Genomic DNA, 26,295 nt, shown 5'->3' with positions numbered 1-26,295 from the left:
ATGGGGAAGCTGCACCAGACACAAACCACTTTGGCTTGTAAGTTTTTAAATTATAACTAATAAAAAAAATGCCACTAATTCGAGGATATTCACTCTATATAATTACAATGATTTTTATTTTATTTTTTATTAAAACAAAAAAGTCCTTTTTTTATCTGAATTAAAATTACGATTTTTTAAATTACTAGCTGTACCCTGCACGCGTTGCCTTTTTTATATATTTTTTGGTCTATAAAGGACATACAGATAAACATTAATAATAATTTTATATATATAGATTATTCTTTAGGATTTCTTAATGATAATAAACAAATGAATAGTTTTAATATTAAATAAATTATTATTAAATAAAAAATACTATAAATTTTATTTACATTAATACTTTTATTTTGTTATAAACACTAAAAGTATTTGACATTAAAACAAATATTATTGTTTATTTAAAACTCAATAGAGTCTGTAGTTATCGGTCTAATTATCTTAATAATCTTTTCCGAATTTATTCCAATAAGGAAATAAGATAATAATTAAAATGAAAGTGGGAGGAATTTCGAACTAACAATGTGTAGCGTATGCACATATATAGACTTTTTATATGGAAATAATAATGAAACCTCATTTCTTGTTTTTATTTTGTTTATAAAAATATTTTTGATAGATGTCAAGAATTTGTATTTTGAATTAAATATTCTTTGTAATTCTTTTTTTTACAATTTTATAAATATATTTTATATTTTACTACGTGGACGTTCCTTTTTATATTATTATTATTTATTTATTATTATTATTCTTTAATAAAGATTCCGTGGAGATAGCGAAGATCTTATATAAATTTAAATAGTTTAATTCGCTAAAGTCTATAACAAATCTAACTCAAAATAAATTAGAAAAGTATTTCGAAATTCTAATTCAAGAAATAATTAGTAAATTGATTAAATAACCAACCAACTTTTAGCCGATTTAAAGGGTACCTACTAGTTGAATATTTCAATAGTTAATTTAAAATATACATAATTTTATAGTCTAAAAGCAGCAACTGCTCTGGTATAGTGGTGCAAGTAGTCGCCTAAAACACTGATGGTTTAGGGGTTCGATTCTCGCTCGGGATGGATATTTGTATTTCTACAATTATTTCTTTCTGGTTTGGATCTTTGGCCTTGTGGGTCTCTTCTTACCGTGCCTCGGACAGCACGTTAAGCCGTCGGTACCGGTTGATCATAAATGACTTATAGCAATCGTTACTCATAGTAGGGAACATATCTGATAACGCGCAGAGGAGCAGCAAGGTGGATTAAGATCCAAACTTTCTCCTAAATTGAGAAATGGGCCTTTGTCGGCATAGGCCTATTTCTAACCTCGAAACTTTAACCACGATATTTCCATAACCATGCGGTTTCAGACGGTAGGAGTGGTAGCAGTGGGTAACCCACTCCCCCCTTCCCCCTCTTTACCAAAGAAACTCTACAGTTACTCTCATTCGAGTGAGTTAAGCTCCGATCTTTCTTCATCCTACATAGAAAAGGAGGCATAAGCTCATTGGGTTATTACAGGCTGAATTGGTCGAGCGATACAAATCACTTATATTAAGGAGGGGGATATTAACAACTAGTATCTACGCAATATGTAAATTTTGTTTGAAAGGCGAAAAGAAGACTTTGGTTCATTTACTTCAATCAGTGAACTATTCATAGTAGATATAAGTATGACTAGATTTCAGAATCTAAACAAAAAATAAATATGTTGTTGGTAATAATGTATGTAGGATTAAAGTCCGTGAAAATTTTGGTCGTATGGCCAATGTTATCGTCATATTTGTGGAGATATTGCAGGAGCTAGGCCGAATATTGATCTCCCTAAATGAGTCCTTTCAACAGGATGGACTCAGTATGAACTTGTACGAGATGAAAGTTATGTTTAATAAACAAGTCACACTGAGAACGGTATCGTCTGAAGTACTCTTCTCGATGTTGTGCAGAATTATGTCCACCACAGAGTCTGTAGGTAACACCTCAAGTCCAAGTTCAAACAGTGTAGTGTTCCTCTTGTGGATGGGGGGTAGGGTTTACAATGCGCTCGCGATCGTCTCATCATCTCACCATCAGGTGAGCCAGACGCTTGTTTGCTAACGTAGTCGTATAAAAAAGAGTTTTTATATAATATCCTTTTAAAGTCAAAATTAAAAATCAGATAGCTTAAATTTTTTGAAAAAACATGTTTTTCAAAACAAAAATACAAGTGGAACAATTATACCCCATGTCATTGACACATCTAGTTCATCCAATATACTTGAAACTGTTACCGTATCTTCACAGATATCGATCGGCATTAGGCCAAAATATATTACATAGATACGCATATATCATTACATGTTATTGACATGTAAAATTTATCTCAAGTTGTTAATGTCACGTTTGAATGAAGCAATGATCAAACTCAATGCTTGAAAATAAAGATTTTACTCATATGTGCAAGATAGTCGAATCTTTTTTTTGATCTTTAAGGAAACATTTTTGTTATTTTTATTATATCACGTGCATGGCACGTGCTTGTTCTTGATGTAATGAAATATTGACGGTAAATCAAGCTGTTTATTTCTTTATTTGTCTTTAGATTTAAGTGGAGTTGTATTTACTACAAGGGACTTACCGTGATTCTCCTTTTGAGATTTCCGATGTTTTAGGGATTTTGTATTTTTAAAAACTTATAATCTTCACTTATATCTTCTCTCTCCCACATGTTATCAAAAAAATAGTTTTTGTCAAACTAACGCAAATGCAAGCCGCTAACGATTATTGAGTTTTTAGTGCAAACATAATTATCATTCTCCTTATTATATTTAAATTTATTTTATTTATTATTCGTAATACGGTTTTCAGTTGTGCAAATGATGCGATAAAGTCAATCAATCGATCGGTACTTAGTGATACCAGTATTTTTATTAATAAGAGATTATTAAACTGCAATTTACTTTGGATCAGATTATCAGAACAAACAAAACTACTCGATAACTGATAAAAGAGTGTTGAAGGATTAATTGAGGCATGTTCCCAGCATACAATACTGTTTGACCTTTATTGTTTCATTTATAAACTTTTTATTTCTTGCGGTTTTAGCAATCTTGGTATCTTTATCTTCTTGTTCAATACTTTGAGCTTCACTTTAATATTTTATAGCCTACTTTTTAGATAATAAATCTTGTTCCATCCAAGTTTATGTACATATTATGATTTATTTAGCCTTTAACATCTCACTGTTGGGCATGAAAGTCACAAATAAAGGATAAAATAAATCTCCTTATGTGACCATTAATAAGATTCCAAATTTGAATTTTAAAGGCTATATAAGGCTATAATATAATACAATTGTACAATTATGTATTGACAAGCAAGGTATTTTGAATACTATGTTCGATTGTAATTCAGTTTTACTTTCAATTAACACGTGGTTCAATAAGTCCCAAGACTAAGTACTAAAAAAAGGTCTTTTTTATAAAATTAATTTTTATTCATCAACATAGTCTCCTCCAAGAGCGATACAGTCCCTCCAACGCTTTTCTAACTTTTCTATCCCATGTGTGTAGAACGATTTGTCTTTGGCTTCAAAATAAGCCTCCGTTGCTGCGATAACTTCACTATTTGAGTCAAATTTCTTACCCTGAAGCATTTTTTTGAGGTCTGCAAACAGCCAGTAATCGCTGGGGGCCAAGTATGGCGAATAAGGGGGATGAGGAAGCAATTCGAAGCCCAATTCGTTAATTTTGGCCATCGTTCTCACGGACTTGTGACAAGGCGCGTTGTCCTGGTGATACACCACTTTCTTTTTGTTCATGTGAGGCCGTTTATCCGCAATTTCGTACTTCAATCGCTCCAATAAGCACATGTAATAGTCACTATTTATATTTTGCCCCTTTTCAAGGTAGTCGATGAAAAGTATTCCATGCGCATCCCAAAATATAGACGCCATAACCTTACCGGCCGATTTCTGAGTCTTTGGACGCTTCGGGTGGCTTTCACCAGCCGCTCTCCAATCCGCTGCCTGCCGATTGGATTCCGGAGTGAAATGGTATATCCGGGTTTCATCCATTGTTACATACCGACGTAAAAAATCCTTTTTATTATGATTAATCAGCGCCAAACATCGCTCTGAATCATCGATACGTTGTTCCTTTTGATTAATTGTAAGCAAACGCGGCACTCACTTAAAAAAAAGCTTTTTCATGGCCAAATTTTTATGTAAAATAGTGAAAACACTACCAGCTGAAATCTTCACTATCTCGGCTATCTCTCGCACTTTTACCTTCCGATCTTCCAATACGATTTTGAGGACTTGGTTAATATTTTGTTGAGTCACTGCTTCATTTGGACGACCTGAGCGTTCCCCATCATTGGTGTCCATGCGACCGCGTTTGAAGTCGGCATACCACCGACAAATGGTTGCTTTAGAGGGAGCTGATCCTGCATAACATTTAATAAGCCATTGCTGTGCTTCAACGGTATTTTTCCCATTAAAAAACAATGTTTTATCAACACGCGAAACTCGTTTTTTTCCATTGTATCGAAATTACAACCGTAGCGTCACTTAAATGTTTCAAAATCAATAATTTTATTGTTCCATTTTTAAAAATTTGACACATATTCTTGTATTGATAGCCAGTACTTTTTAAAAATCAAAAGAGTTTTTAATATATGCGCCATTTCCAGGTTAGTCTCGGGACTTATTGAACGATCTAGTACGTCGACGTAAAAAAAGTTACGATAGTAGCGGCTACTTTATTTGTTATTTAATTATACATGTAATTAAAAATATCTGTAAAGAAACAGGTAATCTAATGAGTAAATTAATTGTTTTAATTAAACTTTTATGTCGATCAAAGGTCTTGACGCTCAAATCAAGGATTATGGTTTATTGTTTAATTAATGAACTTTTTTCCCACACTAAGCAAATAATTCGAGTAATTAAGGAAATTTTAAACAAACATTAATTCGATTGTTTTAGTTTTTATCGAGTGATTCATTCGTCTAAAATGATACTCTTTTTCCTATGTTCATTAGTGTTTTGTTTACACTAAAAATGTGACAAACACACAGGTTTGTCTGATGGCATACGGCTAGCACTATTGACACCTATAATACAAGAAGCATTGCAAACACGTTGCGACTTTACCCAGAAGCTCCCCATGAGTTGGCGTTGGGAGGTTGAGTGGAGTCTGGAAGAAATTGATGCAATGGTCTACGACTGGAGTCGAGTACTCCGACATAGTAGTGAAAGTTTGACCAGTCTTGCCTGTGCGCTCGAAGCACTTAAACGGCAGGAATATCGAAGGTCTCTCGATATCCACAAACGCGTTCTACGAGTGCTTCTGCCGGTCTTTGAATCCTGGATGACACGAAAGCGACGAGTCATCTTTCGATTTACACAGGTAATGACCGGTCATAGTAGTTTTGGCGAATACCTGAGTAAGAACAGATGTGAAGCGATAGCAACGTGATAACACTATGGTGCATATCAGGATACTGAGCAGCACATGCTAGAGTCGTGCCCAGCTTGGAACACTGAACGTGAGATACTGGTTCGTGAGATAGGGTAAGATGTTATTGTCGTGTCGGCGATGCTCCGCAAGGAATCAGCGTGGAAGGATATGTTTGCCTTCTACGATGCTACCATGTTCCAGAAGGAGACACTTGAGAGGAATCGGGAGAGAGAGCCGATCCATCTCATCCTTCACGCTGTGGGTACAATAAATAGGTCTAGTTCTCGGAATGTAGATGTATGAGAAGGGATTCGCACGTTCGTTTTCTGACAGCCCAGAAGATTACGGCAGCAGGGATGGCTTAGTGTTGATGTTCGCTCATACGGGCAGTGTAGTGGGCGCAAAATAATGCTTCCTCCCTGAGACGAAATCCAAGAGCCTCGGGTGGACCGAGGTATTGAAGGAGCAGCGAATGCGCATGTGCAAGCAATCCCGTAGCTGTTTCAACGTAGTGTCGAAGACAGCCATTGCAGGGGCTTTAGTGGGTAAGAATCCCACATTACCCAATTCTAACCTTAGAGCTGAACATATTTTTGAAGATTTCCCCTGCGTTAACAAAAGAGAAATAACTTCCCTAGTTGGGCTGCTCAAAATCTTGAATTTGCAGCTGTATGTTTAATATATTATTTTGTAGCGTATTCCAAAGATAAACACCAAATAATAAGTAGATGAGAGTGAAATCACTCATGAAAAGTGCAGTATAATCCCCTTAGCTACAGGTTTCCTAACATATTGCATTAAATGTAAAACATGACAACGACACAAGAAGATACAAAACTATTTTATCTTATCTTTGTTTTTACTTTCTTCTATACTGTAAACAAAGAAAAATTATTTATCAACGCTACGACCTTTGTTTGTTAGTATAACAATTTACATACTACCTAACTAAGGACGAATTTAAGTCAATATTTAATGATTTGTAAATTCTTTACTATCAACAAATACAGATAAAATTAATTTGCAATGTTTACACGTTTACTTACGTTAAATATAAATATATTTTCCTTTGTTTAATTTCGTGTAATTCTTGGTGAAAATATTTACAATATTCTTTATTAGCTGACAATTATAGAAGTATAAAAGTCATTGAACTGTAGGTTATTTGATCAAATACTATTCCTTATACTACTTCTTATATTTGTATTATAATAATTATATCTGTATCTATAATTATATTAATACGTGAAGCAAAAACTTTTTACCCCTTTTTACAAAAATTGCGTGGACGGAGGAGTATGAAATTTCGCACACTTATAGTTTATATAGAAAATAATAATTGTGTTGCTGGCAAACGAAAAAAACCGACTTCAATTACATTGACGAGTAATACAACGTAGGTAGACGAAAAATTAGTCAAGTAAATACGCATTATCAAAGATTACTCCAAAAGTTGTAATTAGATCTCAAGGAAATTCAAATGTGACCACATGATAAACATCGGCTTTCGATTAAATTAAAAATCATCAAAATCGGTACACCCAGTAAAAAGTTATACGGATTTTCGAGGGTTTCCCTCGGTTTCTCTAAGATCCCATCATCAGATCCTGGTTTTCGTATCATGGTACCACACTTAAGATATTTCTTTTCCAACAAAAAAAAGAACTCACTATAGACGGCGCTACGGTTCGCTTAAACCGAATATAAAAATCATCATATCAAAATTTTCGATCTAGTGGGTAAATCGTTCCATAGCTTAATTGGCTAGAGCATTGACTCGGTCAATCGGAGATGCAGGTTCGATCAACGCTGGAACGGTCAATTTTTGATATGTTATTCAAAATGTTTAAAAAAAAGAATTATTATAATCGGTTCATAAACGACGAAGATCATAAACGACGAAGTTCATAAACGACGGAGATTCCTGAACATACATAGAAAAAAAGATATATGGTCGAATTGAGTAACCTTTTTTGAAGTCTGTTAAAAAGTGCAGAACGCTAATTTATTTATTTTTTAATATTAAATCAATAAAAAAACATTACACAAACTATTGTGTGTAATGTTTTTACACACACCACGTATTCGACACACACACGTATATTATATTTTTTTGTTAATTGTCAGTCTGTAGTCAAATGGAAAAATTTAAAGAAGGTTCTTATTTTCATAATTTTTTGGTTTTCTTTAATTTAAATTTTTAATAATGGTCGAATTTCGACCTCTGGGCGACCACTAGTTACAATAATAATGTAACTCAAAACAAAGTAACACGTAGGTACTAATAGATGTCCAATTATAGTTAGATGGTGAATTTAAAAAAGAATTACTCTCATTTACTCTCCATTTATAATTACATATTAAATGATTTATTTAAATAAGTAATTGTACAATCACATTTCTATATCTAATATGTTGTTGTGTGTTTAGAGTTTGGCTATTTTCTCGGAGTGTTCGTGTATTCAGCCTCTAATTCACATTTATAGTTAACAATTTATCTTTTATCAAGTTTGGGTTTGATAACATATCGGTTCTGGATGTAAAGATTATAAAAAATAAATGTACATTTAATTTATTTATTTGTTAATTGGTTTGTAATTACTATTCTTAGACGTAGCAATAAAAAAGTAAAAATTTAAAATATACCGAATTTCTTCGTTGAATTTACCCATTTTGATGGACAGAAAAACAAATAAAAGTGGCAAGAAAATGTTTTATTACCTTTTGATTTCCTTTTTAGAATGTAACATTTTTAACCAAAAAGCTTTATTGCAACTTTTTAGTAGAAAAAGCTAAAATACTTTTTCCTCGACCTTATCTTGGAACTAATTACTTTCACTTACATGTTTAAAAAATAAATCATACATTTAAATGAGTGCTGTTTTATTGCGAATACGATGGCATAGGCTTGCCTGCAAAAAGTTGAATTGTGGTTGCTGAATATAATATAGCCTGGCCAGAAATTTTCCAGCCAACCCTTTCGCGATTTATCTTTGACATACCTAAGATTATTTTTTATTTTTATCCATTAAGGAGATGGGTGAAGATCATTTCTTTTTTGGATCTTAGATTATTATTTGTAACTGTGGTTGAAGTAATGGACAAACGTTTGTATGGAAGTTTGTCATAGTCGGAAATAATACTATGAAGTTTTATATTTAGATTTTAAGAAGTAAGTGTTTTTTTTTTGTGAATTGGAATCCTTAAGGATTAAGATTAGGAAATTAAAAATTTCTGACTGAAGTAACTATTACACGTGGTTGAAGACGTGGACGTAAGCTTGCTAGTAATATATCCAAATAATATTTGTATATATATATATATATACGTTTTTAGGGTTGTATGTATTTTTCAACACCAAATCATAATAAAATAAAAAATAAATAATTTATCTAAAAATTAAAAAAAAATTAGGTTGGACTATCCTTAACATTGGGAGATGAAAATTAGATGTTGTTCGATTCTCAGACCTACCCGATATGCACACAAAATTTCATAATATTTTATTAACCCTCTTAATCCCCCCCACCCCCAAGTAACTTAGGGGTATAAAAAATAGATGTTTGATTCTCAAACCTACCCAATATGCACACAAAATTTCATGAGAATCGGTTAAGTCGTTTCGGAAGAGTTTAACTACAAACACCGCGACACGAGAATTTTATATATTAGATATATATATATATATATATATATATATATATATATATATATATATATATATATATATATATATATATTTTTTTTTTATGTCACTAGGTCGGCAAACAAGTGCACGGCTCACCTGATGGTAAGCGATTACCGTAGCTTATAGACACCTGCAACACCAGAAGCATCGCAAGCGCGTTGCCGACCCAATCCCCCAGGAGCTATATATATATATATATATATATATATATATACGGTCGATCCCCACACATAGCATACATTTGTATTGGCCATACAGATATTCATCGAGATCTGGGCGTTTAAGCTTAGCGTCAGGCGTTCAGGACGTTTAGGACCTCCAACACAGAAGTAAATCCTAGTAGAGGCCGTTGAGTGTAAGGCGTTTATTTATTTATTGTTTATAATAGGAATGAAAACTTCTTTTTCTTTCTAGGTTCCTTCGGGAATATGCTCACCGGCATGCTATACGTATGGCCGTCATACACGCTACATCACTATGCATCTAAGCATACCACAATACTGTCTTCCCCTATGACTGATTTGGAGACCTCGCTGGTAGGCAGCCTGCCTTCTTTGGGAGCTATGTGTGGAACTGCAGTCATTGGAACCATTTTGAGCATTTTTGGAAGGCAGAAAGGCGGTCTCATAATTGTTTTACCATTGATGGTAGGTTGTTTTACAACATAACTTGGTATATATGAATAAAAATATTTGTATATTGAATAAATAAAGCAATTCTTTTCAAGTAAAACTTTTACGAACGCTTGACTTGGGAAGTAAGCTGGTGAATGCGTGACGAGAGTGTTACGAGAAGTGTGAATGGGCGAAGCGAACGGAGCAAGAAAAAGAGGTGTGGCCACATATTTTCTTTCTCTCTTTCTCTCATAACCAGTTACGTTTCGTATATCTAAGACACATTGCAGGCTTATTGTGAAAACCTATTGCTAAAGAAATTTCACCTCAGTCCTGTGGTCTAAAGCACACTCGTTTTTTGTGATTAGATTGATTAATTATAGGATATCTTTTATATATTTTATTTTATTTTTTTGTTAAACTTATGAACCAAACTGATATATATGTAAGTACCAAGTAATGTGGGTACTACGGAATATCATCATTACAGCCTATACAGTCCACTGCTGGACATAGGCCTCCACAAGTTTACGCCAAAAATAACGTGAACTCATGTGTTTTGCCCATAGTCACCACGCTGGGCAGGCGGGTTGGTGACCGCAGTACTGGCTTTGTCGCACCGAAGACGCTGCTGCCCGTCTTCGGCCTGTGTATTTCAAAGCCAGCAGTTGGATGGTTATCCCGCCACCGGTCGGCTTTTTAAGTTCCAAGGTGGTAGTGAAACTGTGATATCCCTTAGTCGCCTCTTACGACACCCACGGGAAAAGAGGGGGTGGCTAAATTCTTTAGTACCGTAGCCACACAGTAACTACGAAATATGTTTGTATTAAATTATTATGTTTAATGAGGGAAGCTCGATTCCGGTTCCGCATTAAATGTTAACTCAAGTGTTTTCTTTGGCTCATATATTGTTGACATTTATAAATACTTATATATTTATCACAAACCCTATAGAATTAGATAAGTCGGTAGATAGAAAAGTATAAAGGTATCTGTTTATATTGCAATTTGTATGGATTTAGTCTTATGTTGGTATTACATAAAAGTTCTTAAAATGGTAAATGTGTTTCAGATGTCCTGGTTAATGATAGATTTGACAACTTCTTCATTAGTTATCTTAATAGCGAGATTTATCGGAGGTTTATCCGCTGGTGCCTTTTTAGTTCACTGTCCAATATTCGTGTCTGAAGTCGCTGAAGAATCTATAAGAGGAACCTTGGCTTCTGGTAAGTGGATGGCAATATAGGTGAATTACGGAAAATGTTGAAAAAAATAATTAGCTTGTACGGTAATTGGTGTAAGTTAAACATCTACAACCAATCCGCTTGCCCAGCGTGGTGACTATGGGCAAAACAGATGAGTTCACGCCATTTTTGGCTTGAACTTGTGGAGGCCTATGTTTAGTAGTGGACTACGATAGGCTGATGTGATGATGTGATGATGATAATGATGATGATGATGATGATGATGATGATGATGATGACGATGATGATGATGATGATGATGATGATGATGATGATGATGATGATGACGATGACGACGATGATGATGATGATGATGATGATGAAATATCTCCATCCATGTCAATTTTATTGGCAGTCCGAAGTTATTGAAAATCAAGTTCTTATCTTGTCTAGGAACATATCTCGATGATCGATGTGTTTTGAATTTTTTTTTCATTGAGCCTACAAAAAAGTGCGCAACTACTTAATCAGCATCAGCACTTGAAAATTGTCTCTGTAGTTAATCATATACGACTCTAGTTAATCACATGGCTTTGTGAGATTTAGTTTTCAAGATAAGTCGAGATATATGTTTGTGAATGATTTAAAATGATCTATGCTTAGGCTTTCGATAAAGTAAATCATTGAATGACTAGATGACGCCAAATCGGTTTTTGAAGTGTTTTTCCGTACTAATAACTAAAGCTGCTTGTTCGGAGTCTTTTTGGACTTTATTTGGTACAGTAGTACATTAACACTTGTATTATTACGGCTATTATATACAAAATAGGTAGATTTTTTTATCGGAGGTTAAATTGTTGTTATTTCTGATTCTACCTTAATTCCGGTGTTACGGTAAGTGTACTCATGCTCCGTACTGCGACTATCACTCGTTATTTTCGAGCAAATTTACGTAAAAATGATCTTTACTGCAAGATCAAAATACGATACGAACTGACCTTTAACGACTGACAAATAGACACTTTTAAACAAAATAACGCGTCAGACATAACATTCTAATAAAATGAGTAACATTGCGTGCTAGAATATAGGTATAGATATTCGAAAAATACCCAAAACCGAATCGGAGCACCCCACTGTCCACGTGGTCTTGGTCTGCCCTACCCCTAGAGTGTTTTTTTTAAGCCGGAGGCGCGGAGCTCCTCTGCGCATTCATTCGCGCGCTTTCACACGGCGGCGGGCGGAAGGGCTGCAATTCCCGCAGCGCCGGAGCCAAGCGTTACTCTAACCTTAAAGGTGGTAGGTTAATTTTAACCTCAAAACTTCAACCACGATATCTCTGTAACAGCGGGGTTTACACTAAAATAATTGTCCGGTGGGATAAAAATCCCACACAATGCATCCCCTCTCCCCCCAACCCCGTAAATTTCTCGCCGGGATTGTATATAATTAACATTATTACTTGTGCGTGCATCTGAAACGAGTAAAAAGTTTACAAGAAAGAAAATATTTTAAAATGAATTGAATAGTCAGTCAGTCAGTTCAGCCTATTGCAGTCCACTGCTGGACATAGGCCTCCCCAAGTTCGCGCCAGACATCCCGGTTTTCCGCAATCCTCATCCAGCCTACGCCGGCAATCTTATGTAGATCGTCGGTCCAACGGGCCGGAAAATGTTATTTCCGGAAATGAATAGAATGTTAGACATTATCAGATATTAAAATTAGATTATGTTATATTTGAATTCCTTATTGAATAACAAGAAAAAGAAGAAAAATAAGAAGAAGAAGTAATATACTTTATTGTACACACAAGTTAGCATACAATAGGTATCTTAAACGTAAAACTATCGCTAGGTAAGCGATTGCTCTCAGACATCCTTGGGGTAGAGAAGATTTCAAAACAATGTATCAATGTATGATAATTATATCATGCATTACTTCGTGTTTTAAATTTAATCCGTGTTCTAAATTTTGATGCACTGCGTGCTTATAAATATTATTAATTCCATAAACTTAAATTTAATTTTTTTAACACATGGGTAAAACACATGAGTTCACGTTATTTTTGGCGTAAACTTGTGGAGGCCTATGTCCAGCAGTGGACTGTATAGGCTGTAATGATGAAATTTAATTTTTTTGAAAAGATCTGTCAAAAAATGTAAAATGTTTTTCAGAAAACCCATGTTATATGTTCTCATCACCTTTATTTTTTCAGCACCCATGACTTGCTACTGTTTGGGAACACTCGTGTCTTATCTTCTGGGCTGGTTTTTAACGCATCGGTACATTATATGGGCCAATATCGCTTCATGCCTAATCTACATGGCCTTGATGATAACTGTCACTGAGAGCCCTTTATTCCTCATGAGGCAGAACAGAGAAGAGGTTAGCATTATATCAATATCATGTAAAAGTACTTGAGGTTCTAACTCAAAGATGCGTCATTCGGCGAGATAAATATTTTTTTTTATAGTTTAGTTTATATTTTATTATCTAGAACGTCTTCGTCGTCGTCCAAACGTCTTTACTTTTACTTCATACCTATTCAGAACATAAATCAACGTATACGAACTATACTCTAAGTTAAGTTTGTTCGAAATTGACATCAAGAAGTAAATTGGACCCTTAACATGGTTTGAACTGCGTCGAGATTTGACGCTTTAGAGATTGGTTAACTTACGCTTACTGCTTATTTATATTTTTTATAGCTATATATTCTAGATAAATGTAAAAATACTTTTTGAAAATACACTGGCAAACTCGTAGAGCATTAGGAATTTCTTTTAAGATTACCAACCTTTTAAAATACTGAATGTGATACTGTTTAGGCAATGGAAATATAGCGAAAATTTGCGATAAGATTATTATTATATTATAACATAAGACTTTTTCACAATCAGATTTAAAATCTAGACGAAATAATCTCTTGAGTATTATAAGATTAGTATACACACAAGTACTAATGTAGTTTTAGTTTCATAATATTGTTTAGATATTATAGTAATTTAGATATAAAAAGTAAAGCTTATCTTTAAATACCCTTAATCTATATCATTGATTATAATCTGTATTATCGTTACATGTAGTAAATATTTTGAATTTTTTACTACTCAAGGAATGTTTAGTTAAATAAATAGATATAAACCATCCTATACTATCCTATACTTTTATTCTGTACTATTATTATATATCCTATTACATATTAGCCGTGTGGTGTGGCCGAGTAGAATAGCACCACCTCCTTTCTTCCCGTGGGGGTCGTAAAAGGTGACCGTGGGATAAACCTGGCTCAAAATCATCAGGGTCCTAGAGAAGGAAAACTTCATTTGAAACCCGGAATGGGGTCTCCGTCAAGCAATCGTGGCATAGCTCTAAAATTCAAAAGACTCCTGCAGCCGAACTGGCGCCACACGTATCGACTCGTCGTTCCTGTGGGCCTAGCAAGTGAGGTCGAGAAGGTGACGCAGAGCTTAGGCAACTCTGCGTTTTCCTGAAGAGTGTCCTCGGAGATACAGTGTCTGTCTGTGTCTAAATCGTCTGCAATAGACGAGGCCAATTATGATGATATCATAATAATATACGCTTTAGAAGAACAGCAATAACTAATTAATTCCTAGGCTGTATTTGAACGATATACCACAAAAATTTAAGGTTACTTATTCATATACAATTATACATACTTATTTTTTCGACCTACTAAGTTTAAGACGAATTCGTAGAAGGGACTTTAGAATTTAAAAAAATTTCCTACTGATAAGGAGGTGATAGAAATGCATGAAGTATCTTTGTGCGCTATATGTATGGATATGATTGGATAATTTTGTTGTATGTGTAGCGACATCTATCGCGCAACATACAAACTACAGAAAAACTGACGTATCCTACATCGCGCTATCAAAGTTATCTACGTGTTTGAGTATATATACAAGATCCCGACAACAACCGTGGGGGTGTTAGCCCCCCAGACACAACACCTGTCTGGTTGGAGGATCCTCCCTTTTCAATGGCGAACGAGGAACTGAACACCATGTTCCTAACACTCCCAAACTGGTGACCCCGAGCATGAACATCAGCGCAACCTTCATCGTCATCATCACTTCCTCAAGCTTTCGAGCAGCGAGAAGCATCCAGCATCTACGCCTTCAGCCAGCCAGTATCTACGGCTACTACGGGTATCCTGACCACCAGCATGCAGCGGACGCGCATTCCTGGTCATCGCCCACAGCCTTCTCAGCGACTTTGGCACAGGACACTGCACTTCGGCCGGTCAGCAAGCAGAGACGCACTTCTCTCCTGGTCGACGCAGCAGCAGCCACTACGCAGCACTGCACCACTCCGACTCACTGGAGCATATGCAGCATCACCGCAGATAGTTCCGACTCACCGTGACCTATGCGGCATCTGGTTCCGACTCACTGGAACATTCCACTGACCCGGCAAGCATCACAAGATCATTGGACGACTTAACCTGCTATCGACCTCCGGTCTCGGAGGGAAGTGAAGTAGCGACATCTATCGCGCAACATACAAACTACAGAAAAACTGACGTATCCTACATCGCGCTATCAAAGTTATCTACGTGTTTGAGTATATATACAAGATCCCGACAACAACCGTGGGGGCGTTAGCCCGCCAGACACAACACCTGTCTGGTTGGAGGATTTTCAATGGCGAACGAAGAACTGAACACTATGTTCCTCACACTCCCAAATACGCTTTGTTAGCAATCATTAATAAAAGCAAAAATTTTGTACCCCTTTTTACGATAATTGCGTGGATGGAAGAGCATGAAATTTCGCACACTTATAGTTTATATAGAGAAGGAGTGCAGAATGCTAATACATTATTTAAATTATGCATAAATGTATATTTAATCATAAAAAAAACTACACACACTACCACGTATTTGACACACACCCGCATATATTTCTCTTTTGTTGATTGTCAAAGTCTGTAGTCAAATTAAAAATTAAAAAAAAAAGGTTCTATAACTTTCATAACTTTTTGATTTTCTATAATTTAAACTTTTAATTATGGTCGAATTTCGACCTCTTGACGACCATTAGTTTAAATAAATATACATATAACATGACATATTTATTAATATTTTAGGACGCTAGAAAGGCTATTTCTCACTACAGAGGTGCATACATCTCTTCCAAGATTGTTTTAGAAGAATTTTCGAGACTGAAGCAACTTATAACGCCTGCTGTGGAACTAAGAGCAGTTGGATCTGGTGAGACATATGCTAAATTTATTTATTACAAGTTCGACCATTTTACTAAAATCACGTGAGGTTCAGAGTGCCTAGTGCGAGTTTTATTCACAGTAACATGACAGAAACGCTTTTATACGTGAAGATTATTTTGTATGGGAATTTAAACATTGCAGACTAGACGATAAAGAATAGTATACGATACAATCGATACAGAGCCATCTAGCGGCAAACGCGAGAACTAGGTTGAAATGCCGAATTTCCCATACAAAATGAAGTTAAAATTTACGCCCGTTATTGCGAGACGGATTAAACAAAACTCGCACTAGACACTCTGATATATAATCGATTAGCTCAGTAATGCCGTTTGATTAAAGTGTAATCAAAATTGAGTTTTGTTCCGTTGAGTTTTGTGCCTTTGACAGCTTAAATCGACGTCGAATGTTATCAGTATGTCACGGAATATAGATTCATCAGACGTCATACAATATCGTATCCATACAAATAAATAAAATTGGAGTGACTGTTGTAATATTAAAGTAACCGCTTTTTACTAAATGCGTAATATGGATGTATAAACATTACGTATACCAAAATAACATTTTTTTTTTACAATTTTTGTCCGTATCAGTTTGTTCCAGCTAATCTCTGAAACGACTTGGCAAATTTTGACGGGACTTTCACTGGCAGATAGCTGACGTAATAAGGAGTAACTTAGGCTACTTTCATTTTAGTTTTTTTTTTTTACTTTTTATTTTATAACTCTGCGAACTAAATAAAAAAAAATGTTAAATTCCACGCGGACGAAGTCGCGGGCATAGTTTGTTTAAAGATAAAAATACTATGTTTATGTTTTGGTGTAAATATGAAACGTAAAACATTTAATACTTGGTATTGTCATCATTAAAATTTTAGAGGTCTAGGTGAGGTCTTCTTTGTTCTTGCAAAAATAGATAATCCTCATTATAATAAAACAGTTAATAGTCTCCCAGTCACTTCGGTCAGTTCAGTCCTTCCGTAAACATGGTTGCTGTAAAGTGTCCGAAACGTCGGGCATCTTAAATCACACTAAATAAACCGCGATAAAATTCGAAAAAGTCGTTTTATTATGAGCGAAATTCGCGTAAGCTTTAGAAAACAATAGATAACCCTCATGGGCACAGCAACAGAAGTATCAAAAGTAGTTGTGATAATGATAGTTATGAATAAAAAAGAGGTTTTGTACCAGAGTGTATCTTATGTACCTATAGATCGATTTCTGGAAAAATAATACTTCGAGTTCACACTTCACATTCTATGTAGTTGAAAAAAGCTGAAGAATGTAACAAAATAAGCTAAATTTTTGCCATATACCTTTATTTTGGTTTCCAAACGTTATCACGAAAGTTTCCTTCGACTAGCCCGTTGGCGTAGTTTGTAGTGGCCCTGCTTTCTGTTCCGCGGGTTGCGGGTTCGATTCCGGCCAGAGTCGGTGTAATATTTGTATTTATATATTTGTATATGAATTATTTCTATGTATATTTATCCTAAAAAAAATAGTTATAATTGTCGGCTATAACACAACCATTAAGTTGCTTATCATAGGAACAGACGACCGTGTGTTATGTTATAAGATATTTATTTATTTATTTATCCTAAGGTCACTTGTGAGCATCCTTACATATTCAATGTTCAATTTATTTATTTTTTACTTAATCGCTTGTTATACAATTCCATTCTAGATGCTAAGGCCGAAGAAGCTGAAAAAGAAAAACTGAACACTGAAAATGAAGATATTGAAGAGAAATTCAAAATGTCATCATTTAAAATGTTATGTAAGTTTTTTTATTCTTCTTTTTATTATACGAGTGTATGTGTATGTTGATAGTAGACAAGAATTTAGACAGAAAGTACTTGAGAATTTTAAAAGTATTTTTATACTATTGATAAAAATCCTTTTTGTGGTAATACCTATATTAATCTTTCGGGCATTTAACAAAAACTTATCTCAAGTACCTGGATTTTATGTGTCATCTCTAGAGACAGCGTCTAAGTCAGCTTACTAAAGCCAGTGTGTTACCCATTTACCAACAACTAGATGTTTAAAAGCATACTACGTGTATTATTTCGTTTTAAATATCTAAATAGAATTCATATTAAAAATCATTGGAGTATTTTTTTTATATCACTAGGTCGGCAAACAAGCGTACTGCTCACCTGATGGTAAGAGATTACCGTAGCTTGTAGACGCCTGCAACACCAGAAGGATCGCAAGCGCGTTGCCTACCAAATCCCCAATCCCCCCAGGAGCTCTGGTCACCTTACTCACCAACAGGAACACAAAACTGCTTGAAAACAGTATTATTTAGCTGGGATCTTCTGTAAGGTCGAGGTACTACCCCAGTCGGGCTGAAATTGAGTATTTAATTATTGATTTTATACTCCAACAAAAAAAAATGAACTGTATGAACGCACATAAAAATAAAATAAAATAAGCCTTTATTGCTGTTAGATGTTCACTTATTTGACTAAACATTACTTTTAATAATTATAATAGTAGAAGTAAAAAAAACTATAACTTAACTAAATAAAACGTATTTTCAGCATTCGGCTTATCTCTCCTCTTAACAGCTTGTCTTTCGACAAAGGCCTCCTCTAAGGATTTCCATTTGTTACACTTATAAAAATACAATATGTAACTTAGTTTTCCTATATTTAACAACTGAGTTAATAACTCGAAGATAATTTAAATAAATCATTATGAAAAATTAAGAAAATTTCAGCTTTCGTAATCAATTGGATTCTAAGTTAATAGTTTTCTGAAATAATAAAAAATCCGTACATCAAAAAAGCGCAGCCTCCTTGGAGGCGTGCAGGCAAAATAATACAATTGAAATGAAAACATCCTCCTTTGTTAAATCCGGTTAAAATAGTTAAAATGTTGAATGATTTATATTCTTTTGATACTTAATTTAATTTTTTTTTTCAGATGTGTCTCTTTCATCTCGTCGTGCCTTCACTATTGTTGGCTTGACATTGTCTTTTCAAGTGAGTATGAAAAAGAAAAACCTTTTCATTCATTTGATAAATGAAAAGTTATTAAGAAATATTTACTTTTTAGTTTGATGAAAGTCATATATATAAGCAGTGTTTGCTCGCAAACGAAAAAAAAAAAAAACGACTTCAATTACATCGACAAGTAATACAACGTAGATCGACGAAAAAATAGTCAAGTAACTACGCGTTATCAAAGATTACTCAAAAAGTAGTTATCAGATCTCGATAAAATTTATATGTGACCACATGATAAACATCAGCTTTTGATTAAATTAAAAATTATCAAAATTGGTACACCCAGTAAAAAGTTATTGCGGATTTTCAAGAGTTTCCCTCGATTTCTCTAAGATCCCATCATCATATCCTGGTTTTCTTATCATAGTATTAAACTAAGGATATCTTCTTTCCAACAAAAAAAGAATTATCAAAATCGGTACATCCAGTAGAAAGTTATGCGGTATAATACAACGTAGGTCGACGAAAAAAGCGTCAAGTAAAAACGCATTATTAGATATAACTCGAAAAGTAGTGGTTAGATCTAAAATAAATTTAAATGGGACCAATTGATACACACCACCTTTCGATTAAAAAAAAAAATATCGAAATCGGTCCACCCGGTCAAAAGTTTTGGTGTAATAACATACATTAAAAAAAAATACAGTCGAATTGAGAACCTCTTCCTTTTTTGGAAGTCAGTTAAAAAATAGTACAAAGTAAATAGTTAAGAAAAATAATGTAGTAAGTACGCATTTATATATTACGAAAATTATTCGAACACGGGATATTTACCATGTTTATTATATTCGCTTTGCGCCCAATGTCTTGATCGCGAGACTGTCTCGTGATCAAGACATTCGAAGTCAATGTCGAAATATCGAGCTCCGCAAAGCGAATATAATAAACATGATAAATATCCCGTTTTCGAATAATTTTCGTAACAGAAGTAGCCATGTTAATCTAAAAAGCATTTATATATGTATCAGTCAAATTTAAATGGCATCACCTTTCTACCACCGAACTGCAAGGCATCGCATGTGTCTGCACCGCTACGTGGTTGAAATTGCACAATCTCGCACTAAGCGCTTTGCCTCCTCATTCTTAATACGCACCGCAAAATTCGGAATGCCCTTCCGGCTTCCGTTTTTCCAATTAATTATAACTTGGGTATCTTCAAGAGTGATAGGCATCTTCTAGACAAGCGCGCACCATCTTAGGCTGCATCTTCACTTACCGTCAGGTGAGATCGCAGTCAAGCGCTTGTCTATATATTAAAAAAAACAATAAAGTAACAAGCACTAGATTACAAATAAAATAAAAAACATCAAAATCGATACACCCAGAAAAAAGTTATAAGGTAACACACATAAAAAATACAGTCAAATTAAGAACTCCCCCTTTTTTAAAGTTTAATTAATGCAAAAAATTATAATCAAATCATAGCAGAGCGTGGTTTCGATCCACGGACCTCTGGGTTATGGGCCCAGCACGCTTCCACTGCGCCACTCTGCTCTTGGTAACATTCGTTCAAATAAACAAATAGTTTTCGATATTACAAAACAAAAACCATTATCGCTTCAGTAGCAGTAGTTGCTCTTAAGCAATAAGGCCGCCTATGTACATTTATTTTCTACAAATTATTGCTAATGTTGCTTGCTTATTTTATTTGTTTGATGTACAATAAAGTGTAAAATAATAAATAATAATAGCAGCCAGAGATTGTGAAATTAACGTAGTACATTATAGTTAACATATTGTTATTAATTTAGTGAAGACAAAACCAGCTCTTACCCTTTTTAGGGTTCCTTAACTCAAAAGGAAAAAACGTAACCCTTATCACTTTGTTATCAGTCTGTCTGTCAAGACCCTTTTTCTCAGCAATGCATGGAAGTATCAAGCTTAAATTCATATCAAATACTCCGATCTACTGTCCCTTAGAGCTGAGAAAAAATCAAACTTCTAAGCCAACGCAATCAAAAGATATAGCCGTTTATGCTGAAAATTTTCGGCACTCGTAAGGGAATCAAAACCTACAGGGTACTTTTCATGAGCTCAGAATCTTGAAATTTGGTATGAAGTAACGTCTTATAACTCAGATAAAGTCACATTACATCATATAATAAAAATATTTGTGAATTATTGTGTTGTATTGTGAAATCCTTGGTGCCTTAAGTTCCAAGGTAGTAGGGATATGTATTGTTCAATATTTTTCCCTGTCACTTATCTTGAAAAGGTCACTTAATATAATGTTTCTTTAACAGGTGCTGATGGGTATGGTTGCGGTACAGGTGTACGCCAAGGATATTTTCGCAAAAGCTGTTCCCAGTCTATCATCCCACATGTGTTCAGTAATGTTCGCAATGGTACTTCTCTCCGGAGGTATTCTAAGTACCATATTCTCAGATAAATTTGGAAGGAAGGTAAGTCGACAGAAGTGTTAACAATGTTTCTTTTGTTGTTCTATGTAAATCTATGTAGTAGATTTTTATACCACTAGGTCGACAAACAAGCGTACGGCTCACCTGATGGTAAGCGATTACCGTAGCTTATAGACGCCTGCAACACCAGAAGCATCGCAAGCGCGTTGCCGAACCAATCCCCAATCCCCCCAGGAGCTCTGGTCACCTTACTCACCAACACCAATACTGCTTGAAAACAGTATTATTTTGCTGTGATCTTCTCTAAGGTCGAGGTACTACCCCAGTCGGGCTGCTCCATATTTTGAGCCGGAAATTCCTGCTGTGCCCTACCTCAGTTAGTATTAAATTGATTATAGGCTATGTAGTACATGTATATAGCAATATATTAATAAGATTTTTCAAAGTCATAATAATAGGCGGCTGATATAATGGAAGTATGGATATTGTAGTAAATGGAAGTACTGTAGTAGTAATAATTTTTTATTTAAATGGCGAAATAATGTAACGAAGACACAAAAGTTAATTAAACTGTATAAAGAGGACAAAAATGTAATATAATATTTATTAGCAAAATTTTTACGTGCAAAATTTTTATCACTTTATCAAGAGGAGTCATTTTTAAATCTCTGATAATTTATGTGACTGTTTCAATATACAATGATATATTTTGTTTCCCTCGATTTCTTATTCAATGCAACTAAGACAATCTCGAATTGAACAGATGACCTGATACAGATCTGAGCATTAGTATGTACGGATGGCATTCGTTCGTCTAACTCAGGTCCAAGACTGAGAAAAGAAAGTGACACTTTCACATGCAAAACAAAAATAATGCTATCCAATGTTTACACAAAGTACTTTAATAATATAAATTTAGCGTTTTTCGTAAATTAGCCTCGTTTTCACCATTGATAGTCTCGCCAACTAAGTCATTAAGTGACATTAAGTGACATTGGCTATTTGTTACTATTTCGAATAATTTTTACTTTTTAACAATCACAACAATCAAATACTAAAGTATCCGGCAACCCGCATTGGAGCAGCGTGGTGGATTAAGCTCTGATCCTTCTCCTACATGGGGAAAGAGGCCTATGCCCAACAGTGGGATATTACAGGCTGAAGCGTAAGCGAGCGAATACTAAAGTTCTGGTTGTTCATATTTTCGAAAGAACTGTTTAAAAAAATCACAGCCAATCGTTGATCAAACTAGTTGAATCACAGGCCATTTGATCTCCCTGCTAGAGCTAATCCTCCATCCTTATATTTATCAGTGCACTTGTATGTAAAATTTAATGAATTATATATTATATTTATATATTCATATATTATTATATTTATACTTATAAATACTAATTATATATGAATAAAAGTGAGATATAGTGACAAACAGAGAAAAATAATAACACCTAATATAACACCCGTGAACCTAGAATAAAAATAAAGATTACAAATTTTTTCTATAATCTTAATAATTGTGTTTGCTTAACAACGAGAAAAACCCGACTTCAATTACATCGACAAGTAATACGACGTGGGTATTAGCGATAACTCGAAAATTACCCATCGAATCTCGAGCAAATTTATATCTGACTACACGACAAGCATCAGTTTTGGATTAATAAAAAATGTCATCAAAGACTACACAACAAGCATCAGTTTTGGATTAATAAAAAATGTCATCAAAATTCGACTATTATGAAGTCACACACAAAAAAATACAGTCGAATTGAGAACCTCCTCCTATTTTCGAAGGCGATTAAAAATTGAGGCAATTGTTATTTAAACGTGAGATTTTACTGTTATCCGACATAAAAGAAAACGTTGCTCGTTTTCAAATATACTCTTATTTATTAACACCTATTAGATTTAGACAGAGTAGTTGATAGTAATATCTTTTTTCATCATAATATATATATATGTATGAATTTTCAGATTCTCATTGTAAGTTCATCAGTAGCGGTAACATTGTGTCTGTCAGGCATGGGTGTACTCACGCAGACGAGTATACTCCCAGCGTGGGTGACAGCAGTGTTCATACTATTGTACTGTTTAACCTTCATGTTTGGTGCTGGCAGTGTACCATATATATTGGTGACCGAGTGTTTTGTACCTGAGGTTTGTAAAACATTTCTAGTTTAGACAGCAGGAAAAAAGTTTTTTTTTTATATCTAGGTCGGCAAACAAGCGTACGGCTCATCTGATCGCAAGAGATTACCGTAGTTTAGACGCCTGCACCACCAGAAGTATCGCAAGCCCGTTGCCGACCCTATCCCCAATCCCCTCCAGGAGCTCTGGTCACGTTAGTCACCAACAGGAACACAATAGTGCTTAACAGTATTTTTTAGCTGTGGTCTTCTGTAAGGTCGAGGTAGTACCCCAGTCGGGCTGCTCCGTATTTCGGTGCAGGAAATTTCCTGCTGTGCGTGTACTTCAGTGAAAAAAGAATCGTTTGCCCCTGTATTCATAAAACAAAATTATTATCAAGAAGGTTTCTTTTTCCTTTTCCTTAACAGGATTAAGTCATTTGCTTTTATGCGCGATGTTTAATCTTTGATCATATAATTGGGTATTCCTAGGCATAATTATGTACTTGATAATACGTTTTAACAAAACGTTATCTAACTCTTCAGCTGTTTATTAAATTTACTTTGGGATAACTTTATCTTTGTACGAGAAAAATGTTTACTTTATGATTTAAAAACCGACATTTAACTGTCTTTACGGGTAAAATTTGAGCATTTTTATTTGACTTTTTAATAAAAAATGTTTCGGTACATTAAGGGAAATACAATAATTAAGGACCAAATTTTCAAAATCTCTTTGAGTTGCATGTTTCTCTGAAAAGTACCTTATTTGGTATTTTGGTAGCTGTTATTAATAAATCTATATTTCAGTCTATTCGTTTATTTATGTACGCTAAACTCGGGATATGTATATTTTCTACTTTAATTTTAATTCCTATTTGAGTTAGAAATCATGTTTATCAAGGAAAGAAGACGTCACATTACAAAAGGCGGAACGTAAATGAGGACAGTAATTTTTTAGCTCCTCTGGTTAATTGAATACCAATAGTAATTTCAAACGATGGTTTTATTGTTTTACAAAGACCTACCTTTTTTGAATTCATTCTTAAGAATCGATTTTTCATATAAAGCCCAGGTATGAGAAAATATGAGCAGTAAAATCCACTGAACGAATGACCTCGTTACGTTTTTGCTAACGCCATCTATCGGTTCCAGTCCTATAGGTTCCGATAGATGGCGTTATTTGATTTGTTTATTTACAATTTGATGTAAATATTAATCTTTTTCTTAGACTAGTAAACCTCTTTGTGCATATTTAGATATTTGATCTGAAGGAGTAAACTCCAGTCGTATGTCGGAGCTGGCACAAACACTTTTTTTTGTGATGTGATCATGGGCATTATGAGAAAAAAAATAACATAAATATTTTTTGTATAACTTCTGCGATAGGACCGGAATAAAATTTCGAAACGTAAATAGTGTTCAGCTGTAAGATTAATTTTGTTCTACATAAATTGTGTTTTCCAGGTCCAGAGTCTCGCGTCAATGATTCTCATGGAATGGGTGTGGCTCCTCAACTTCTTCATTGTGGGCGTATTCCCATTCATGATCAAATATTTTGGCGTCCACGGCAGCTTCTACTGCTTCGCCTTCTTTGGCATCGCCAATACAATAATCGGTCTCTTCTTTGTACCCGAAACCAAGGGATTAACTAATGAACAAATTCAAGAATTATTTTTGAGAAGACGTAAATGAGTTTAATGTTTTAGTATGCGTGTGTTTGTATTTATGACTTCAGTGTCTTATTTGAAAAGTGATAATTTGCTCAAAACGGTGGTTTTAAATTCGGTTATACATTTGTTTTTTTTAAATTTGATAAACCGACTTAAAAAATTTCGTTTCTTGTAATGCCCAAAGTGTGGTTCTATTTTATATTTTACAAACTCATACTTAATTAAAATTGGATTTTATTCGTAAGTAGTAAATGTTAAACATAGTAAATTTTATATATGTAAATGTAGAAGATAATCCTCACTGAGATAGGTTCATATTTTTATGAAGTGTTTTTGAGCATTCTCAGAGACGATCGGTTGTGATTGACAAAGAGGTTTATTTTCTGACTAATTATATTCTAATTAAAGTAGACAAAAAAGCAAATTAAATTGCTGCGTCAATGATTTTACTTGTGAGTGTGTTTTTGGAACGCAGCTCCTTATGGGGCGTTGCGTACTGGTACCCTAGTCGGCAAAAACCGTCCGTACCTTTAAAAAAGCGTAAGGTTTTATGTATAGCCACCCCTCTCTTCCCGTGGGTGTTGTAAGAGGCGACTAAGGGATAACACAATTCCGCTACCACCTTGGAACTTAAAAAGCCGACCGGTGGCAGAATAGCCATCCAACTGCTGGCTTTTAAATACACAGGCCGAAGACGGACAGCAGCGTCTTCGGTGTGACAAAGCCAGCCCTGCAGTCACCAACCCGCCTCCCAGCGTGGTGACTATGGGCAAAACACATGAGTTCACGTTATTTTTGGCGTAAACTTGTGGAGGCCTATGTCCAGCAGTGGACTGTATAGGCTGTAATGTAATGATGATTTATGTATAGTCTATGTATGATGGCTTTACAGTGTCTAATATATATATAGTCTA

The 26,295-nt window shown here is 34.7% G+C and overlaps 1 protein-coding gene and 1 non-coding gene across 2 annotated transcripts; one reads left to right on the top strand and one right to left on the bottom strand.

Moving 5' to 3' along the window:
- Nucleotides 1-25,403, top strand: LOC123665758 (facilitated trehalose transporter Tret1-like). Its single transcript, XM_045600018.1, has 11 exons — nucleotides 1-37; nucleotides 5,088-5,285; nucleotides 9,573-9,805; nucleotides 10,845-10,998; nucleotides 13,172-13,341; nucleotides 16,069-16,201; nucleotides 17,896-17,985; nucleotides 19,140-19,198; nucleotides 21,466-21,624; nucleotides 23,557-23,739; nucleotides 25,176-25,403. Exons 1-11 carry the CDS (start codon nucleotides 1-3, stop codon nucleotides 25,401-25,403), a joined length of 1,644 nt encoding a protein of 547 aa, XP_045455974.1.
- Nucleotides 20,645-20,716, bottom strand: Trnam-cau. Its single transcript has one exon. It is a non-coding gene; the product is annotated as a tRNA-Met (tRNA).
- Nucleotides 25,404-26,295: the final 892 nt, after the last annotated feature.

This window comes from Melitaea cinxia, chromosome 24 (genome assembly GCF_905220565.1).
Source record: "Melitaea cinxia chromosome 24, ilMelCinx1.1, whole genome shotgun sequence".
NCBI classification, from domain to species: domain Eukaryota; kingdom Metazoa; phylum Arthropoda; class Insecta; order Lepidoptera; family Nymphalidae; genus Melitaea; species Melitaea cinxia.
This window is presented reverse-complemented; position numbering and strand designations above follow the sequence as displayed.

Bases quoted from the DNA above. Each gene is read 5' to 3' on its own strand.
- LOC123665758 (XM_045600018.1), top strand. From the start codon at position 1: ATGGGGAAGCTGCACCAGACACAAACCACTTTGGCTT. The intron at 19,199-21,465 runs GTGAGTATGAAA...TTTCTTTAACAG, and splicing joins GCTTGACATTGTCTTTTCAA to GTGCTGATGGGTATGGTTGC. The intron at 23,740-25,175 runs GTTTGTAAAACA...TGTGTTTTCCAG, and splicing joins CCGAGTGTTTTGTACCTGAG to GTCCAGAGTCTCGCGTCAAT.